At 43.8% G+C, this 21,624-nt stretch overlaps 1 protein-coding gene across 3 annotated transcripts in view; it reads left to right on the top strand.

Annotated features, from left to right (window-relative positions):
• PDCD1LG2 (programmed cell death 1 ligand 2) overlaps positions 1 to 19,740 on the top strand; it is a 66,127-nt gene extending 46,387 nt beyond the window's left edge. For 2 of the 3 annotated variants that reach the window (XM_042913161.1, XM_042913163.1), the window contains exon 7: positions 19,693 to 19,740. In XM_042913161.1, the coding sequence (XP_042769095.1) occupies positions 19,693 to 19,707 (15 nt within the window). In that variant the 3' untranslated portion in view covers positions 19,708 to 19,740. Of the gene's footprint in view, positions 1 to 8,805; positions 13,420 to 19,692 lie in introns of those variants that run through there. The other variant, XM_042913162.1, reaches the window with a different exon arrangement.
• Positions 19,741 to 21,624: the final 1,884 nt, after the last annotated feature.

Here is a 21,624-nt window from a genome sequence, read left to right as displayed (position 1 = left end):
GAACTCAGGTGAGATATCTATACTACAGTCTGAGGCAGAATTCCTTCTTCTCTGGGAAACCTCATTTGTTGCTCTTCAACTGATTGAATGAGACCCACCCACATTCTGAGAAGGCAATATGCTTTATTTTTTTTAATTAAAAAAATTTTTTTAACATTTATTCACGTTTGAGAGAGACAGAGACAGAGCATGAATGGGGGAGGGGCAGAGAGAGAGGGAGACACAGAATATGAAACAGGCTCCAGGCTCCGAGCTGTCAGCACAGAGCCTGATGTGGGGCTTAAACTCACAAACAGTGAGAACATGACCTGAGCTGAAGCCAGACGCTTAACTGACTGAGCCACCCAGACACCCTGAAATTTGCTTTATTTAAAGTCAACTGATGACAAGCATTCATCACATCTACAAAACGTCTTTCCAGCAACATCTAGACTAACATTTGATCAAACAACAGGGTACGATAGTTTAACCAAATGGACACAGAAAACTAACCATCACATGCACTACCACAGGAGAGAGGCAGTCTTGGCTGGAGTAAGTGAATTTGTCAGACCTTCCTGAGCCTCAAAAAATAGAAGTATGTGACTATTCTCTGGTCACAGAGTTGTCCTAGAGGCCAGGGCTCTGTCTAAAACCTGTTCATCCATGAACCTGCCACCCCGGTGCCTGCAGACTCACTATTTAGGGTTTTCTATTTATTTCACAGGGCTGTTTCTCCTCAGCTCACTGCCTCTTTCAACAAAAAAAGGACATGTGTGGTATCAGAATTCTGCACTTTATGTGTTTTGAAATAATGAATAGTTGAGTAAATCAGGAAGGGGAAAAACAGCCCTGTCACCAAAAGTGCTTGATAAAATTAAACTGAAGGGTTTGGAAATGACTTGTCTGTCTTACTATCCATTTGTCTGTGCTTCTTATAGTTTATTCTGCAATAAATATAAAAATTGACTGATTTTGACCTAATTTGTCTTACTACTAAACGATGAATCTTGCTTAATTTTAATTGTGTTGGCCAGCTCAAAAATAAATAACTAATACAACTTTTACAACTAAAATAATTTTTTTTAATGTTTAATTTTATTTTGAGAGACAGAGAGAGACAGAGCGTGAGCAGGGGAGGGGCAGAGAGAGAGACACACACAGAATACGAAGCAGGTTCCAGGCTCCGAGCTGTCAGCATAGAGACTGATGTGGGGCTCGAACCCATGAACTGTGAGATCATGACCTGAGCCTAAGTCAGATGCTCAACCGATTGAGCCACCCGGGCACCCCTAGAACTTTTTAAAAATTACATATTTTTTTCTGAGCAAAAATGAAAAAAAAAATCCATTGCACACAGATTACCGTGGTTAATATTTAATAGTGCTTTAATTTCTAATGTTTTTCTGTATTTAAATTTTATGAAATTAAATTATAGTATGTATAGCTTGATATAGTTTTCTGTAACTTAATTTTATGTCATTAGTGTTACCCATGTGCTAAAAATATAATTAATGGCTTTGATATTTTATTGTATATATGGACTAGGACTTATCTAATTCTCTATTGCTCTACCTTTAGTATCTACCTCAGAGTTGTTTTATGTCTTTGTTATTTAAATATTGTCACAATTAGGGGCACCTGGGTGGCTCAGTAAGTTGGGCGTCTGACCCTTGATTTTAGTTCCAGTCATGATCTCATGGTTCATGAGTTCGAGCCTTGTGTGGGGCTCTGTGCTGCTTGGGATTCTCTCTCTCTCCCTCTCTCCCCTCCCCTACTCTCTCTCTTTGTTTCTCAAAACAAACAAGCTTACAATAAATAAATAAGTAAGTAAATAAATAAATAAATATCATCACAATGAATAATCTTATACACAGATCTTCATCTGCAGCTCCGATTATTACCATAAGGTAAAATCTAAGATGTAAAATTACTGGAGTAAAGCTATAGACATTTTTAAGACTCTCAAAATATATCGCTGAATTGCCCTCTAAAAGGGTGTACCAACTTATACTAGCAATATATGAAAGATGTAGTTTCATCATTGCGTTTGTTCCAAATGCTGGGTATTATCGTTTTTAAATTTTGCTAATTTAGAAATTGAAAACTGTACGTCATCATTACTTTAATTTGCATTTTCAAGTTATTAGTGAGATAAAACATTTGCACAAATTTACAGGTTTTATCTTCTTTTGGGAACTGCCTATGTATCTTTTGTTCATCTTTTTAGTTATGTCTTCACTTACAGTTAATAGTAACCCATTACCTGCTATATATTTTATAAACTTGCCCTTGATTTGTCACTTACTGCTAAGCTGCTTCTTCTTATCTGAAGAAAACAGTATTGGGTATAGTAAAATTGGGCTCACAGGACCAGGTCATAAACATAAATGTCCTATATGTCACATATTTATCAAAAGGAAATAAATGTATTAATTATAACAGTTATGCTAGATAAAAAGCTTACAGGCAATAGGATCCACGGTTCCCAGAGGACCAAGTTATACATCTTTAAGAAGCAGGTGCAGTGCCTTCTTCCTTTAAGAGCCCATCCCATCCTGGGATGCATTGTACTTTCAGTAGGCACCTATGAAATGCTGGCCAACCAACGTTAACATTCTATTATCCACTAACATATATCAACTCCTTTTTAAGGATTAGGTGAACTGTAGCCAGGGGGCCAAATTGCCTCCTGTTTTTGTAAGCAAAATACTATTGAAGCACAGCCGTGCTCACTGTTTCCGTATCATTCCCAATGTTCACACCCTTGCCCCCCGCCTCTGATGGCAGAGTTGAGTAACTGTCTCAAAGCCTATATTGCCCATAAAGTCTAAATACTTTACAACCTGGCCCTACAGAAAATGTTTGGTGCCCCAGAAGTTCTCCATGGCTCTGTGCCTTCTCTCACAGTGAATGTACTTGGTCTTGTGCTAAATACTCTAACGCTACCCCCAACTCCTATCTCAGCTCCATAAAGTCTGAGGACAGAGCCCCTCTGGGAAGAGCTTGGTCCAGCCAGCTCAGAGCTCTCGATCTCCCACCTCTATCTTCTGCCATCCCAGCTCTGCCTCACCTCCAAACCACCCACGTGGGGACAGTCAAGTTCTAGGCTGTCCAGGAGTCATCCTGACCCTCCTGTTCTTAGTCACATCACCTCGGTAGCTAGAGTCCTGGGACTTGCCCTGAGCATATTTGTCACACATAGTTCTCACAAGACTTTGATACAGATAAACAGTCTCCCTTCCCACTTAAGAAGGGATGGGCTTGGTGGTTTTGCTTCACTGACCAGAGATTGAAGTGAGACCTGATTAATGTGAGAATGCCCAGCAGGGCTCAGAAGCTCAGGCATCAGCTGTACAGGGCTTGATTTTCCACTCCATAGCTCTGCCTTGAACTTTCTAGGCAACTCTGGGAAAGGTGTTGCCTATTCTTATTCTTGTGGAAATCCAGACTTCTCAGCCTCCCCAGATGGGCTTTCAAGGCCTTAACTTTATTACAGGATCAAAAGACTCAGATCAAACTAAATGTGGCCAAAGAGCTCATTACCATCCTTCTCCATGGTGGATGTGGTGGTCATTAGTGTTATTTCACATATTTCCTGGATCTCTTGCTTTTGTGTGATGTAATAGGATTGCACTTCTCTGCACTTAATTTGTAGTTAGGTGTGGTCATGTGATTTGTATTGATCAACTAAATATAAGCTTAAGTGATGTGTGACTTCTGGGTAGAAGATGTAAGGCCTAGCTTGTGCTTTGCTGTATTCTTTTTCCATCTGGTGTGGCAACTAGCAACATTTGGGGTAGTGTTGCTACATCAGCATGGGTCTCTGAGTAACTACAAATAATGGTCAGCCCCTTGCTGACCCTCAGTGGACAGGGAAGCTTTGTTTACTATTTGATTTAAATAATAGAGATTTGGGGGTTGTTTGTTACTGCAGCATAATCAAGTCTATCCTGACTGATTCAACAGGGAAATCCTGGAACCTCAACTCAATACACTATATATTGTCGCTTACAGTTCTGCTTCTCAGGAGTGATAATATGGGGAAAGGCTTTCTATATAACAAAAAGAAAAGAAGAGTAAGATATAAAAATATACTTACTATATCATTAATGCTTTATTTAAAAAATATTTTTAAGGGGCGCCTGGGTGGCTCAGTCGGTTAAGCGTCCGACTTCGCTCAGGTCACGATCTCACAGTCCGTGAGTTCGAGCCCCGCGTCGGGCTCTGGGCTGATGGCTCAGAGCCTGGAGCCTGCTTCCGATTCTGTGTCTCCCTCTCTCTCTGCCCCTCCCCCGTTCATGCTCTGTCTCTCTCTGTCTCAAAAATAAATAAACGTTAAAAAAAAAAATGTTTTTAATATACCGTCACACCCCTTTCTCCCAAACAAGTGAAGAAAAATATTTAAATGCCCATAAGCATTATATTCTGGAAACTTGTATTGTTTTCTTCTTATATATTTTCTGAGTTTTCTTTGTACTTGAATACATTTTAAAATGTTCCAATGTTGGGGCACCTGGGTGGTTCAGTCGGTTAGGTGTCCGACTCTTGATTTTGGCTCAGGTCATGATCTCGTGGTCGTGGGATCAAGCCCTGCATTGGGCTCTGCCTTCAGCACAGAGCCTGCTTGGGATTCTCTCTCTCCATCTCTTTCTGCCCCTCTCCTGCTCACGGGCACGTGCTTTCTCTCTTACTCTCTCTCTCAAAATAAATAGACATTAAAATAAGAAAAATAAAAAAGTAAAATGTCCCCATGTATCACTTTTAAGTACCCAGGGGTGCTTGTTAGATGAAGGATGATCTCTGTCTCTATCCTCACCTCTCACCGTATGTATCACCTCTTTGTATCCTATATAACAAATGCATATACAGAGCTCTCCATGGGGTCCTTGTCAACTTTAGGGAGAGGAATGCTATACCCTGTTTCAAGGACACATACCAATGTCTTAGTTGATTTTCAGAGCTTCTTAACCTAGTGAGCCTACAAGGAGTGGATCCATACTCCAAGGATGTAAGAGATCAGGCTTGGGACCATGGCTTCTTGATCTCGTGCAGGCCACCGAGCTATCAACCAGAATAGCTTCAGGAGTGGATTCTGATCCCATAGATCTATATCATGTTTCCTTTTAAAAAAAAGTTATCCTAGTCATCATGACATGGTTTGTTAGAGATTACAAACCATGTAACCTGACTTCCTCATTTTACAAATGGCAAGATTTGGACTAAGGGATGTTACATAACTTTCTTGAGTGAAATAATAACAGAAAAATAAAAGGTCTTGTGATTCCCAGTATAGTGCTACTCGTTAATTCATTCACTCTGAAATATGCACTGTCTATTTGCAAGACTCTGTCAGGTAGGCTGTGTGGAAGTCGTGAGGGTGAATGAGGCACAACGTTAGTATTCCAAGATTCTTACAATCAAGAGTTGGAGATAAGGTACTCAAAACACTGTTTTCATTGGTATAATTTGGGCTAAAATGAAAAGAGCCCAGATTTCTGTATACCCCCTAGCAGTTGATCAAATCTGTGTTTGTTTTGTTTTGTCTGAGTCTCTTGTCTTCCCCTTAGGAACTTCCACCTAAGAACTGACCATAGCCTCCACAGGCCGCCATGGTGCAGGTGCCTTCTCTGTGCAGTGGTTTCCAGTCTTTTCTTTCTTTTCTTCCCATGATAACCCTTTCATAAAGGAAACATTAGACAGAACACCTGTACATACTGAGTGGGGAAACTTGAGTCCTCCTCCTCTGGGTCTCCTTTACTGTCACTACTATGCACACACTTCTGTCGTGAATGCATGGGGCTTTTTCCCCACCCGGAAGTTCTCTGGGATACCAGCTTGGTGTCCTACGATTTAACTCAAGTCTGACCCTGTGTCGCTGGGGATGGCATGAGATCCCACCTGTTAAGGGCTCAGTCCCACAAGACTGCCCTCCCCACCCTCCACCCCCCACTTCAGATGCCAATGGCCAGCCCAGGCTGTCACCTCTGCTTCTGACCAATCAGCTATAAATAATCTGAGGTTTCCACCATCCCCTCCTCGGGTTCGGTGAATTTGATAGAGCAGTTCCCAGAAGCAAGGAAAAGAGTTTACTTACTGTTTACCAACTTACAATAATGGGTTATAAACAATACAGTGAACATCTGATAGAAGAAATGCATATGGCAAGATATGTGGGGGCGTCCACACTCTGTGTGTGTGCCACTCTCCCAGTACCAACTTGTGCTCCACAACAGAGAAGCCCCTGGAAGCCCTACTTCAGGGATTTTTATGGAGGCTTTACCACATAGGCATGACCAATCATTAACTCCATCTTTAGCCCTTCTCCCCTCTCTGGAGAATGGGGTTGGGGTGAGGGGTGGGACTGAAAATTCCAAGCCTCTCACCATAGCTTAGTCTTCTTGGTGACCTGTCCCATCCAGGAGCTCATCAAGATTCACTTCATTACAACAAAAGACACTGCTGTCATCCAGGAAATTTCAAGGGATTTAGGAACTCTGTTAGGAAGTGAAGTCAAAGACCGAATATTACGACAAAGATGTTCCCAATGCTCTTATCACTTAGAAAATTACAAGTGCTTTAGGAGTTCTGTGCCAGGAGCCCCGGGCAGAGACCGGTATATATATAAATATATTTTTCAATTATCTCACAAAAGCATGTTAAAACAGTGGTGAAACCAGACTGAGGGGTATATACACCCTGCCTTAGGTCCCTGCAAAGGCCTCTAAGGTACATTGTGCTTCTCGGAACATATTTGGAAAATCATGAAGCGCTCAAACTATCACTTTATCCCAAAGCCCACCTTACGTACCTATCCTCAGAATCCCCAGAAATGCCCGCCCCACATCCAGCTTCCTTCCATGTAGAGCGGAGCTGTTCCAAGGAGGCGGGTGGGGGCTGAAAGAGGAGAAGAGAAAGTAACCTCCTCACTCACCTGGTTTGTGAGGGTTTTAAGAAAAATGTTTATTTATTTATTTATTTATTTATTTATTTATTTATTTATTTTTGAGAGAAAGAGAGAGTGCAAGCAGAGGAGTGGCAGAGAGAGAGGGAGAGAGAGTCTCAAGTAGGCTCCATACTGTCAGCACAGAGCCGGCTGTGAGGCTTGAACTCATGAACCATGAGATCATGATCTGGGCAAAATCCAGAGTCGGACGCTTAACTGACTGAGCCCCCCAGGTGCCCCTGGGCTTGTGAGTTTTTAATTGTGTGAGAAGTCTGTGTATTTTGTATTTTAGTTCCCTATGGCTTTACAAGAAGTACAAAAAATACATGAAAATTCAGAGATGGAGAAAGTATCACTTTAGGCTGGGGACAATCAGGGAAGAGGGAAGGCTTCATGGAGGAGGTGACATTTGCACCAGGCAAACATGCGAATAACAGACTATTCTAGATAGAGGGGACACAGGGGGAAGGGCAGAGGCAGGGGGACATCACATCTGTAGGAAAAGGCGTGTGATCCCAGCCTGGAAAAAGCTAGGTGTGAAGCCAGAGGGAAGCTGGTTGGGGGCCCTGCTGTGAGCCAGGAATTCCAGGCAAAGGAGGTTAGATGTTGCTCCTTAGGCATGCATGCCTCAGGTCTCAGCAGGAAACAGAGGCCACACTCAGAAGGGGTGACTGAGGCAAGCTTACTAGCTGCAAAGGCAGGAAGGGGGCGGTGGGGAGGTTGAGCGACCTGAAACTGGCAAGAGCAGGGGAGAGCTGAGCACCCCTAGGCCTAGAGGGGACGGGGGAAGGCATAGTTAAATTTTTTTTTTAATGTTTATTTATTTTTGACAGAGAGAGAGAGAGAGAGGCAGACAGAGCATGAGCGGAGGAGGGGCAGAGAGAGAGGGAGACACAGAATCCAAAGCCGGCTCCAGGCTCCGAGCTGTCAGCACAGAGCCTGACGCGGGGCTCGAACTCACAGACCGCGAGATCATGACCTGAGCTGAAGTCGGACGCTCAACCGACTGAGCCACCCAGGCGCCCCAGGGGAAGGCATAGTTACCAGAATGCTGGTGAGAACAGCAATAGGAGAAGGCCACCTGCAAGGCTTTGCATGGCATCAGCTGGGCTCCCCCGTGCATTTGTGGTCAGTTGACAGATTGTTTGGGGGATGCTGGTCTTAGGTGGCCTCATTCATACGTCTTGGAGTTGCCGCTGGCAGTCGGTTGGGCCGTGTGTCTTCAGCAGGTTTGTCTGTGCTCTTTTCAACACAGAAGCGGGTCCAAAAAGAGCAAAGAGAAGGCAGACTCTGCCACGCATGTGTTTTTCAGGTTTCCGTCCACATCTCATTGACCAAAGCAAATCAGAGCTAGGCCAGATGCGCCTGCAGCCTGTGTGGGAGGTTGCTGAAGCGCATCCCAACCTCACTATGCTACTCGTTACAGCCTTCTTTATCCCCTAGTCTGAGGGAAAGCATGGCATGCAAGCCGGGGGGAAAGAGAGCCCAGTGAGCAGTCCAAGGTCACCCTCCGGTGACCTGAGCAGGGTAGAGCAGGGTGGAGAATGCGTCCGCAGGAGCCAACAGACATATCTGGCTCCGTGGGGAGCTACAAAAGGCTTTGAACGGGGAGCCCCGCCAACCGTGCTCCAGTGTCACTGGGCCGACTGCAGGCCTGAGAACAGAGCGGAGAGGCCTCTTGCAACAGGTCCGGAGAGAGAGGCTGAAGACGTGGACGAGGACCATGGTGCAGTGGGGAAGCACAAAGGTCTTGACCTCTGCTGCCTCGAGATAGATGAGCTCTTCCCCCACGGCCGTTTCTCACTCCAGTCTGTTTTTGAGAGGTTATCTCTTCTCTAATCAGCAAAGTGATTTTCCTATTTGTGGACTTGTCTCCCCAGATTTGAACCTGTGTTTTCAGGAGCTGGGGTGACCGGATGGGACGTCCTCGAGAATGTTCTGGACTCTGAACAAGAATCCTCTGGCCTGCAGAGCTCGTTGTTTGCACTTGTCCAATGCCTTTGTGGCTCCAGCACTGAAGAGGAGACCGCCAAGAGAGCGGGCAGCGCCTGGCCATGGTGTGCTCAGAGCACGTCAGGCAGTCCGCCCTCCCCACATCCAGGCACCCACCCCTGCAGCCTGTGACCCTAAGCAAGCACTACTGCACTTTAGAAAACAACCGCCCCGGACCCGAGACCCCAGTGAGTGCTCTGCAGCTCGTTCTTGCTGCCAGACTCAACACAAAGGGAGTTTCCCCCCTAAGTTTCCAAAGTGATTTCCAGAAGCGGAGATGAATGGAAATTTTCAGTTATAGGAAAGGACGAATTGCCAATAGAGTTATTTTCTCCACTGTTTCCTCTGGGTATACTGGAAAAGCCTTTTGAGACCATTAGAGTTTACACACAGTCAAGCCATAATTGACAAGTTATGTGGCTTACTGGAATCTTGACATCTGAGTTGTTTAATTAACAGAAAGCATTTAAGTACACAGTGGGCGGCTACAAATCGTGGAGAAAAGCTGTTGAGTATTTTGTGAGGTCTGAATCACAAAGCATTTTTTTTAACCTGCAATGGCACCATGTTGGATGATTTTGTTTTAAACTACATCTTTAAAAAGTTCTGTTTTCTTAACCTCGGAAACCAATGGCATACATTAGAAAAATTTAGCACGCTAGTATGCTGTACCTGCAAAGATTTCCGATGGGCATCCATAACGGTCAAAGTCCCAAACTAGGGCTCCTTTCCCGGCCCTCTCTGTGACTTTAAACTTAACCTTTCAGTGACTCGGTTCCATGTCTGTGACACAGTGACGCTCACTAGTCAAGGCCTTTGATGGTTGGCACTTTAGAAACGCCGTGGAACCCCTTCCGTGCGTGTCAAGGGTAACAGCACGCAGCAACAGCAGGTTAACCATGTGAAATTTGGTCTGTGTACTGGGGCCATGGCGTTCGGGGCACCTGCTGATCTATGAACTATCCAAATGTGTACATTATCTAGAGCCGAGTCTTAGGTTAGCAGCTTATCTTTCTCAGTTTTGAATCATGAGGATTTGAGCACATGTTACATCTTCTCCTTAGACTCTAAGCTCCTGGAGGGCAAGGAGGGAGGAGGGGTTTGTCAGTCCTGCAGCCTGTTGCTTGGAGTAGATGCCTCATGCATGATTGGCTCTGAGACTCGTCGTAATATTGAAGAAAATGGCGACTCGTGACATCCTTACTTTTTATGACATTAATAGGATTGGCTAAAAGTATGTAAAGGCAATCCTTGAAACAAAAGAGCCGAATGAACACTAAGTCTTTAAAAAAAAAAAAGTACCTTTTACAAAGGGAGCAAAAATAGTATTCGGGAGAGTTTGAGGAACTGAGAAATGCCAGACAAGCAAAAACCACCTATGATCTCATCATCTCAGCACAAGTATTTTCATTTTTGCTGTTTGCATTTGGTCCTTGTCCAGACATGTATGCGATCTCAGCTAGCGTTGTAATTTTCCATCCTTTTTTCAAATTTGTCATTGTACCACAAGCTTACACCCTATATTGTTGATTAGTCCTCCTAATGATCACTTTTAATGGGTGCTTGAGTCACAGATCACAATGAGATGTGATTAGGCACAAACTCTGTTCATCACCTGACCACTGTAAGCCTCTCCTTTGACTAGTGGACCACAGGTGACATTTGGGGTTCCTAAGGACTGGTGTCATTTCAGAGCAGCGTTCAGGAATCCCTGAAAAGCCTGGGTATTTCCATTTCCCCCAGTGCACAGACACCTTCAGGAATGCCTTGAAGTCCCCTTGGGGATAGCTTGAAAGAAGATCTACAGTACCCATGGCATTGTCGCGGGGTCCTTTCTAAGAATTTGGGGAAGAAGCTGTGATTCTCAGTTGTGAAAACTCAAGCCAGGTTTCTATTCTATAGATCAAGCCATGCTTTGGTAGGCCGGACAACTACTTAATTCTTAGGGCCAGCCACTACTAAAGATTTCCTGTAAGTAAAAAAATCCGATTGCTCTTCTGGGATCTTATCATCTCATTGAAGTCAGGAAGCCCATATCCGTGGCAGCATTTCCTATCATCATCTTTGTCCTACAGAAAACAGCCGTCTGGTGGCACCCAAGGTTGTGGGGCTCCCTCACTAATGCATTTCTCAGTGCTTTAGTGAAGGGAATATCCCTTGGGCCCTTTCAAGGGGAGGAAAGATGCACAGGTTACACATGACAAATTGCCCCATTATTCCACAGAAATTCTATCAACTTGCATCATTGTTGTCCACAGGGGTCAGCCAACCAACTGAGTAAACAGACCACTTCCAGCTGCTCCAACAAATACATTTGTCTCTGCTTGCTTTTCCTGTATAACAAAACTTAGGGCTTATGTTTATCATTTATGTATTTATGATTCTGTAGATTAGCAACTTAGGCTGGGCTCGGCTGGGGCAACTCATTTCTGCTTTCCACGGCATCAGCTGGGCTCCCTTGTGCATTTGTGGTCAGTTGACAGATTATTTGGAAGATGCTGGTCTTAGGTGACCTCGTTCACATGACTTGGGAGTTGGTGCTGGCCGTCGGTTGGGCCGTGTGTCGTCAGCAGATTTGTCTGTGCTCTTTCAACATGGAAGCGAGTCCAAAAGGAGCAAAGAGAGGGCAGACCCCAGTGTGCAAGTGCTTTTTAGGTTTCCGTCTGTATCACACTTGCTAACGTCTCATTGGCCAAAAGCAAGTCAAATAGCGAAGCCAAAATCAATGTGGAAGGAATTACACGAGGGCCTGATACACAAAATGGCATGATTCCCTGGGGCTACTGCTGAAACAATCTACGGTAGCATTAAGTCCAAAAACCTATGGAAAGTGTATTATATCAGGGCTACCTAAGTTTGGCCCCAACCCAATGTTGTATTGTGTTCTCCTTGATCTGATACCCTTAGAATCCATCTCTGCCTATATTGGGTCTGTTCTAGCATGAATTTAACAAAACCTTGTGATTCTTTTGGAGTAAAGCCTTTTCCTCCAGAGCCAGACTCTGCCCTTCTCTCCCTGAATATGCTGGGATCTGACTCTAGATAAAAGCCTGAAGGCCATGGGCATTGGGAGCAGTGGGGTTTTAAAAGATTAGGGATCCCCATGCAAAGGCAACTGCCTCAGACGTGCTTACTACGGGTTTTCAAGCAAAGGAAGGCTGGTATTATCAAATGGGAAATGAGAGGCTTCGTCCACTATCAAGGGAAGATCAGTGACACTTGGGGGGAGGGGGAGGTCCAGATTTTCAGCTTCATCCACGCCCACCCAAAGGTTCCTGTTCCTCATGTCAGAGTCGATTCCTTCTAAATGACCACCTCCACTCTCGCATATGAGACGTGGCCCATCTGTGAATGTTTCGTTTGGGTCTGCTTTTCTAAACATGTCTGTCCTATAACTATAAGGAATAAGAGATATTTTTAGAGCAGCCTTGGAAGCCCTCTGATTCCTTAGAGATGATTTGAGCTGAAAGCTTGTTGTTTATTTCCATCCTGCAAGCACCATGGTGCAGTCGGAAGCAGCCGGCTCACTTTGCATTCCTCGGAATCATCTTTACCAGCGTTAGGCAGCAGTTAATGTGTCTCCAAAACCCTGCCTCCTGCTGGCATTCCAACCCAGCGAGAATAGAGGACAATTTAATGAATCATAACGCCATTGCATGCCATAGATTACCCGCTCCCACTTTCCATTGGCAAAGAGTTCAGCTCTGAGTTCAAAGCAAATAAATCTCAGAATCTTGTTTTTGAGAGCCTGTTCCCTAAGATGATTCCCAGTATCAGGTCCTCTATCAGCCAGGGTCCAGGCAGGAAAGTGCAGTGGGTTTAATATTGGGAATTGGTAATAAAGATACAGGAAGACAGAAAGAGCACAAAGTAGATACCAAAGAAACCCAAATCTTGGAACTGCCAACAGCAGCTAACTTTCTGCTTTCCGCCACCACAGAAGTGACAAATGCAGGAACTGGAAACAGGAAGGAATTCTTTGCCTCTGATATTCCGGTCCCCTAGGGTTTCCCGTCTCTTGGAACTTCACAGGAAGCCAGCTGGCAGGGGAAGCTGGTGAGTGAGGTTTGCTGAATCCCTGCCCCAACCTGGCAGAACAGAATAGAGGAAGGTAGGCTTGGAACTGAGAACAGGAGGTAAACAACCATCCAGTTCCTGAATCAAAACTTATCTGGATAAATGGAGATACATTCCCTGAGAGAGGAAAATACAGAGACGATGGATTCCAGTTAGATTGTAGCACAAGGAGCTTTCTTAAACTTTGTGGCATTTGACCATGTAACAAGGGCCTATTATATATTTATTGATTAGTTGGACAAGAAAGTAGCAATTGGGAACCGCTCTGGCCACGAGCATAGGACAAAAATCAATCTATTTTTAAATGCATTTCATAGAACTTGTATCAGTTGCATCGCTTGGTTTGAATTGAAAGAAAACCTGAAGGGGCGCCTGGGTGGCTCAGTCGGTTAAGTGTCTGACTTCAGCTCAGGTCATGATCTCGCGGTCCGTGAGTTCGAGCCCCGCATCGGGCTCTGTGCTGACAGCTCGGAGCCTGGAGCCTGCTCCAGATTCTGTGTCTCCCTCTCTCTGACCCTCCCCCGTTCATGCTCTGTCTCTCTCTGTCTCAAAAATAAATAAACATTAAAAAAAAATTAAAAAAAAAAGAAAACCTGAAGCAAATGGGCTTAAATTAAAAACAAAACAAAACAAAAAACCCCAGAATGCATTGGCTTATACAACCAAGCAGCCAAAGATGCAGGTGGGCACAGGGGTCTGATGATGCCAGCAGGATCCAGATTGTCTCCACCATCTCTTCCTCCGCTTCCTTTTTGCTGACTCCGTTGTCAAACACGACTCTGTATTCTCAACAGCAGGCTCTTCTTACGGGAAATAACTCCAAGAACAAGTTTCCTGCTCAGTTCTGTTTGTCCTGTAAAAATAGAACTCCATGGTAAAACAGAACAGCTCAAGAAGTAGAGAGGAAGCAACTCATGCCAAGTATTAGGAGTTGCACACATCAAGCAGAAATATAATTGGCCTGAATATATATATATATATATATGTATATAAAATGTTTATTCAGGCTGCTGGTCAAATCAGGCAGCTTCCCAGTGTCTCAATTCCCCTTGCTTTAAAAGTCAGCAGATGAAATGCTCAACTTATAGATAATTTAAAGTTTAAATCAAAACAAAACTTAAGGAGGCCTTTTCAGTCATAACATTGGCAAATGCTTTTTTTGTTTTTGTTTTTTGTTTTTTTAGAGAGAGAGAGAGAGGGAAAGAGAGAGAGTGTTAAGCAGGCTCCTCACTGGGCCCCGATGCAGGGCTCAGTCTCACGCCCATGAAATCATGACCTGAGCTGAAATCAGGAGTCAGATCCTTAACCGCCTGAGCCACCCAGGTGCCCCAACAAATGCTTTTTAACCATAATACATATTGCTCCAAAATATGTTGTTAAATTGGTAGACTCATAAACTGTTAGTGGTCACGTATCAATATGATTTTTTTGGAGGGTGATTTGTCTATAGATTACAGGCCATACTGCATACCATTTATTCAAGTAAGTGTACTTTTATAAATCTATAAATCTGAAATAATCCAAAAGATAGAAAAAGCCGAAGACATGGAGACATTCACTGCCAATATAAATGTACAATTAAAAAAAAAAAAAAGCTTTGCCATAACATTGAATGAAAATCGCAAGATACAGGGGCACCTGGGCGGCTCAGTCGGTTAAAGCGGCAACAGCTCAGGTCACAGCTCAGGTCACAATCGTGCAGTTCATGAGTTCGAGCTGCATCTGGCTCTGCGCTGACAGAGGAGAGCCTGCTTGAGATTCTCTCTCCCCCTCTCTCTGCCCCTGCCCCCTTGCTCTCTATCTCCCTCTCAAAATAAACAAACTTTAAAAAAAAATTAAAAAGAAAATATCAAAGTACAAAACCCTATCCTCAGTTACTCAAGTTAAAAAAAGTGAGCTCAAAAACTATGCTTGGATATGTAGCAAGAACCATGTCAAGGTTTATACTTTCACCCCAAAAATACCATTCCAAGGATTTTTCTAAAGGAAATCCATAGACTGAAGCAAAACGTGTTTTTATATTGAAAAAAAATGTATTAATTACAGTATTACCTACATGGCCCCAAAGTGGAAATAACCTGTCATACAAAGTGGAAGTGAGTTAGTCATAGGAATTTTACTTGTTTTGCAGAATACTATCTATCATAAAATGACAGTTAAAAAGATTATATGGAAAAATAATTGTTATGATATAATTTTAAGCTGAAAAAATAATTTCAAAAAATGTATTAAGCACTTACCCAGCCTGAGCCCATCACTATGTCACTCAGTTTACGTCTGTTATCTCTTCATGCTTAACAATGTGATAGGTAGGAAGGGCGTTCTCCTCCTGGTTCACGTGAGAAAATTGAGACAAATTTCCTTAATAATTTTCCCAAGTTCACACAGTCAGTAGAACCAGGACTCCAACCTAAGCTCACTAACATGACAGCCATTTCTCATTATCTAACATGCCAGACAAGCCCTGGACACTTAAGGATAATTAGTAAAGAGAGAGAAAGAGAGAGAGAGACAAACTGCAACAATGATGTGGGTGGTCACAATAATGGTTTTCTTTCTATTGCAATGCCAAGTCCAAGTAGATAAATAAATTACAAATAAATAAGAAAAAAATGTGAGAATAGGGTGCCTGGGGGACTCAGTTGGGGAAGCGTCCAACTTCAGCTCAGGTCACGATCTCACGGGTCGTGGGTTCAAGCCCCACATCAGGCTCTGTGCTGACAGCTCGGAGCCTGGAGCCGGCTTCGGATTCTGTGTCTCCCTCTCTCTCTGCCCTTCCTTGCTCTCACTCTGTCTGTCTGTCTCTCTCTCTCTCAGAAAAATAAACATTAAAAACAAAATTTAAAAAAAAGTGCGAATAAAACAAAAAGCTGGAGAGAAGCATACCAAAATATTAATGGGGCTTTGTTGAAGTAGTGGACTTGTGTGTAATTTCCCTCTTTCCTCTATTTTATAAGATTTTTTTGGTAACGCACAGCACTGTTGCAAAGCATTATTTTACATGTTCACTTTGCGAGCACATGCACAAAAATTGGAAAAACAGAATATTAGCATTCATATTAATATATGTACATATATTTGTATATATTCTGATACGGAAACCAGAGCTCTACAAAGCTTATTGATGACTGAAACACTTTAATATCCAGCAATAGCATAGCGGTGGTCCTTCTGACAGTGTAAGTGCTATTAGGAAATGAATGTCTGTCATTTCTTTCAGAAATTTTGAGTATTACTATGATTTCGCTTATATGTGGAATTCAAACAAAACAGAACAAATGAACAAACGGGACAAAACAGAAACAGACTCTTAGATGCAGAGAACAAACTGGTAACTCCCAGAGGGGAAGGGCGGGGAAAGCAAACTGAGTGAGGGGGAGTAAGGGGCATAAACTTCCAGTTATAAATAAGTCGCAGCATCACGGCATAGGGAATGTTGTCAATAATATTGTAATAACTTTGTGTGGTGGCAGATGGTTGCTGATTATGGTGATCAGTTTCATAACGTGCATAAATATCAAATCACGATGTTGTACACCTCAAACTAATGAATATTATGTATCAACTAGATGGTCTCTGCCAATGTGATAAGATTATGGTCAGTTTTTATTTTCTTTACAGTCCTGAAAGATTTTAAAAAATACATTTAGGGGCACCCGGGTGGCTCCGTCGGTTGAGCGCCCGACTCTTGATTTCGGCTCAGGTCGCAATCTTGCGGTTTGTGGGTTTGAGATCAGTGCCAGGCTCTGTGCTGATGGGATTCTGTCTCCCCCTCTCTGTCCCTCCCCTGCTTGCTCTCTAGCTCTCTCAAAATAAATAAAAATTTAAAATAAAAATTAAAAAAAACACCCAACAGGGGCGCCTGGGTGGCTCAGTCGGTTAAGCGGCCGACTTGGGCTCAGGTTATGATCTCACGGTCAGTGAGTTCAAGCCCCGAGTCAGGCTCTGTGCTGACAGCTCAGAGCCTGGAGCCTGTTTCAGATTCTGTGTCTCCCTCTCTCTGGCCCTCCCCCGTTCATGCTCTGTCTCTCTCTGTCTCAAAAATAAATAAACGTTAAAAAAAATTTAATAAAAAAAATAAAAAATAAAAAACACCCAACATCTTTAACCTGAAAAAAAAAATAAACTCAGTTTTTAAATTTAGATTTTAAAAAGATTTTTTAAAAATACTTCGAAAGTTTAGAATTTCAGTGTCTAACTGCAAAATCCAAAGGCCCCACGAATGCCAAATATAATGGTATTTTTGGCAAAAATTTTATACGCACAGCCCACGTCTTTTCCCTTGTGTCATGTGCAAACTTTCACCTGTGTTTTAAAGAGACTCTAAACAGAAACTAAAAGGAAAGTTTACTAAGAGAAGGTGTGCAGGTTACCAGCATCCTGCCCTGCTTAATTAAGTGTCGAATCAGCCTTGCACACAGCACATGACTGGGCTGTGACCGTGCATGTGACACGAATGTGGCAGATGAGCCCCTCTCATCTCCTCCACATAGTCCTCCGGGGAGTTGACCTCAGAAACCACCCTCCTGAAGCAGGCAATTCAAGGGTGGGGAGCAAGCGGGGTCTTTCCAAAACACAAAAATTTTTTGAGTGTTCTAAAAACGAAGATAAGGAAAGCACAGGGGGGACTAGATGCTGGAATGTAACATGTGGAAGCTGTCTGGGGAAATGCCAGCCGACAGACTCCATCTATAACCGCCGCCTCCCCGCCCGCCCCCGCCCCCGCCCCCGCCCCGACAAGAGGCAAAATGAAAAGTTCAAGGCCAGGTTGGCAGAGCTCCACTTTTCTGAGTGTTCACCAGTGAGACCGGGGAGCCACTGGATCACCCCAACAGCATCCCCTCCCTTTCCGAGCTGTTTGGGGTAAGGCAGCTGGTCTAGTCGCTGGGATCTATCCGATTCTAGGCTGGGGCTAAGACCCCCAGTCAGCACTGTGGGAGATGTGAGGGCTACAAAGTCTTTATTAGATACCCTGCACTTTAAGGGATTTTTAGAGAGCTGGATAAATCCACACGGGAAACCACACATGGGGAAAGTTGTCGAAGAAGCAAGGCCACATACAGTTAAGTGTCTGATGAGAGGAAACAAACCATAAGACTCCCAGGAACTCAGGGTGGGTGGGGCCCCCTGTGGGAGGGAGAAGCAAAGGGAAGGACAAATGTCCTACTCCTGGAGGATTTTTAGTGATGGGTAGGGAGTAAGTAGAGCAGTAATGGGGGCAGGACTGATACTCAAAAACTTCACCAACCTACCCAGCAGTGGCACTGGCCAGTCAGAACCGACACTGGTCCAAAGGCTGGAGAAGCTTCCTGGAAGCTCCTTGCTGAGCCAAGAGTTACCCGTTTGGTTGTTAAGTGGGGGCAAAGGGAGGTTTCTGGAGGTCCTGGAGAAGCAGCAAGTCTCAGGAGATGGCCAGGATGGTGGGGGGGGGGGGGGCACTCCACCCGCTTGGGACAAGGACTATTTTCTATCTAGTTCTGTCCAAGACAAAGGTGCAACCATACCAGCATCTGCTGGAAATCAGCCCTGAACGAGGGCAGAAAGTACAAGCACATTTAAAACTTGCTTTTGCATATGGTATTTCATTGGATCTGCCTCTCTGTCAGTCTGTCTACCTGTCTAACTAGCCATCTGTCCATGTACTTATCTTTGTGTCTGTCTGTCTGTCCACGAGAGACCAAAACCATAGGCAAAGGAACAGAGACGGGTATGAAGGTGGCCCTCATTCATCATTCATTCAGTTCTTTGGTCATTCTTCTCACAAACTCCATGCTCCTGAGTGTTGACAGTGGGGCACTGAGCTGAGGAGTCAGTCTGTCCAGAGTTGGAATGGTCACATGGGAATGGGGCCTTGAGCAACAAGCCCCGCAGGTCAGAAACTGCAAGTGGCAACAAGAAGAAACAAATGACACGTAATCTGAGTATGGATCAGAGTCAGGTGTCAGGGAAAAAAGGACATCAGAAATTCAGTCCCAGTGTTTTGTCAGGAACTGATGGCCATCAGGCATGGCAGACAGGTTTAAGAAGGAAACGGGGGCGCCTGCGTGGCTCGCTTGGCTGGGCACCTGACTCTAAATTTCAGCTCAGCTCAGGATCTCAGGGTCATGAGACTGAACCCTGTCTGGCTCTGTGCTGAACAGGGAGCCTGCTTAAGATGCTCTCTCTCTCCCTCTGCCCTGTCCCTGGCTCTCTCTCTCTCTCTCTCTCTCTCTCTCTCTCTCTGTCTTTCTCTCTCTCTTTCTCTCCCTGCCAAATAAATAAATAAGAAAAGAGGAAACCAGTGAAGCCCAACCCACTGCACTCAACAGTAGTTACATCATCGTTTTCATTTCTGTGACACGTTAAACCTTGCAGAGCATTGTCAAATGGCTAGCTGAGCGTTACTGACAACAAGTAAAGGAAATAGTGCCAACAGTCTCATTTTACTGATCAGGCAGATCAGGTTTAGAGAAGTAAAGTAACTTGCCCACTGTACCCATTTCTTTCTAAGTAGAGATACCAGTTTGGTAGCTGAAGGAGATGCTGTAAACACAGAATATCTTGATTTTTATCACAGCACATACGAAGAGCTGCATTTATATGTGTGTATACAATATGGTTGGGAGAAGAAGTCAGACTGACAAAGCATCTATTAAAAAATTGTCCTTTTTGTTTGTTTGTTTACTTCTCTTCTATCGGCGACTTGCATATGGACATAGAAGATGAACCTGTAATATCTGAAGACTAATAAAGCAGGGAGAATAGTTAGCTAGGTAAGTGAGAGTTTTCTAATTTAAAATCCCAGATTGGATCTACTGGGTGGCTCAGTCGGTTAAGCATCTGACTTTGGCTCAGGACATGACTTCCCAGCTCATGAGTTCGAGCCCCGAGTGGGGCTCTGTGCTGACAGCTTGGAGCGTGGAGCCTGCTTCAGATTCTGTGTCTCCCCCTCTCTCTGCCCCTCCCCTGCTCTCATTCTGTCTCTCTCTCAAAAGTAAGCATTAAAAAAAATAATACAAATTTAAAAATTAAATAATTTAAGATTGACAGAGTCAAGACCAAGGAGATAGAGTGTAAAGTGTTTGCTTCTACCTGTGTGAACACCAAAAACAGAAGAAGCCTGGTTTGTCAGTAGTGAATATGAAAAAGTTGTAGGGACTTAATATAAAATGATGAGTGACATCATACTCGTAAACTACAAATCTGTCATAACTACAAATGCAGGCCAAATTGAAATCTAGTTGCTAAAAAGCTAAGAGCTTTAGCACATCTGATAGTAGGATATTGTTAGGAACTGGGAACAGATAGTTTTGCTGTAACTTGTACATCTGAACCAGCCTGCATCTAGAGTATTTTGTCCTATTCTAGGCCCTACTTATTAACTGGGACATTGATAAATGGGAATAGACCTGGAGTGAGGAACCCAGCTCCATTGGTGGAATTTCCTTTAGGTCTCAAAGCACTTTTACACTTTAAGAAGCTCCTTAGGAGCTACTGATTGACTCAACCAGGTCAATATATACTAAGCCTTGGGAGAAAGGGCCACTTTTAGGGAAGTCAGGTCCAGGACTATCCTTGGAAGATGCAGTCACAGGAAAACCAATGTAGATTAGGAATACCTAAAGGAGTTGGGTGTATTTCTCCCGGAGAAGAATTATTAAGGGAAGACGTGAAAGCCACGTTCAATGGGTACAAGTTCCACTGAAGTAGAGTTTGGCTCAGAACTGGCGAGAACTCAACAACAGCTAGAGCTACTCCTCAAAGGTTCATCTCCTGGTTCTTGGAAGTATTCACACATCCTGGGACTACCATTTTCCAGGATGCTCTACAAGGTATTCTTCCCTTGGGAGGTAAACTTATAAGGTCTCCTTCTTATCCGAAGACCCCATAGCATTTCCAACTAGTCACTCAACTTCTTTTAGGTCAGAAGGCTGTGGAGCAGTGGTGGTAGGAAATGGATTTGAACTCTACCCCATCTACGATGCATGTGGCTCTGGAGTGGAACTTTACTTACGTTTCACAGCGATACCAGAGACAGGAATCTTTCATTCCCAGCATGACTCTCAAGATCTTATCCTCAAACGAACAAACTTTCCTCTGCCAACTGAAACAAGTCCTCAAGATATTCTAATAATAGATCATCAAACAAGTCAGGTTTCCACACTTCACTGGTACGGTTCCCTGAGAACGATGTCAACTTGCCATATTCCTTTCTCAGTACTATTATCTTTTCCCCGAAACTGTTCTTAAACCCAAACATCCTGTCTTCAATGCTTTTTGTATCTAAGTAAACAGAGTGAGGCTAATCACACAGGATGAGAAACTAGGTAAAGGGTAGCAAAGATCTGCCTTTTACCTGGTGGCCAATGCCAGGATTAGAGAAGAGCCAATGTGAAATTCTGGGCTTGGTTTTAAGTCAATAACTAGGATTCATACCGCCTCAGAGAATTGGATCCAGATAGGATCCGTCACTATAGGCAAAGTAAGTGGTTGCATCGGGTGTATTAAGAGGGATACTGGGAGGACCCTACCTTCCCCCTGTATGAACACCACCTGCATTTCTCCTCAACACTCACTTTGATAGAGAGTTTCCTTTAGGCCTCAAAGCACTTTTACACTTTAAGAAGCTCCTTAGGAGCTACTGATTGACT

The sequence above is a fragment of the Panthera leo genome, chromosome D4 (genome assembly GCF_018350215.1).
Source record: "Panthera leo isolate Ple1 chromosome D4, P.leo_Ple1_pat1.1, whole genome shotgun sequence".
Taxonomy (NCBI): Eukaryota; Metazoa; Chordata; class Mammalia; order Carnivora; family Felidae; genus Panthera; species Panthera leo.
Note: the sequence above shows the minus strand (reverse complement) of the source record. Positions and strands in the feature narration are given on the sequence as shown.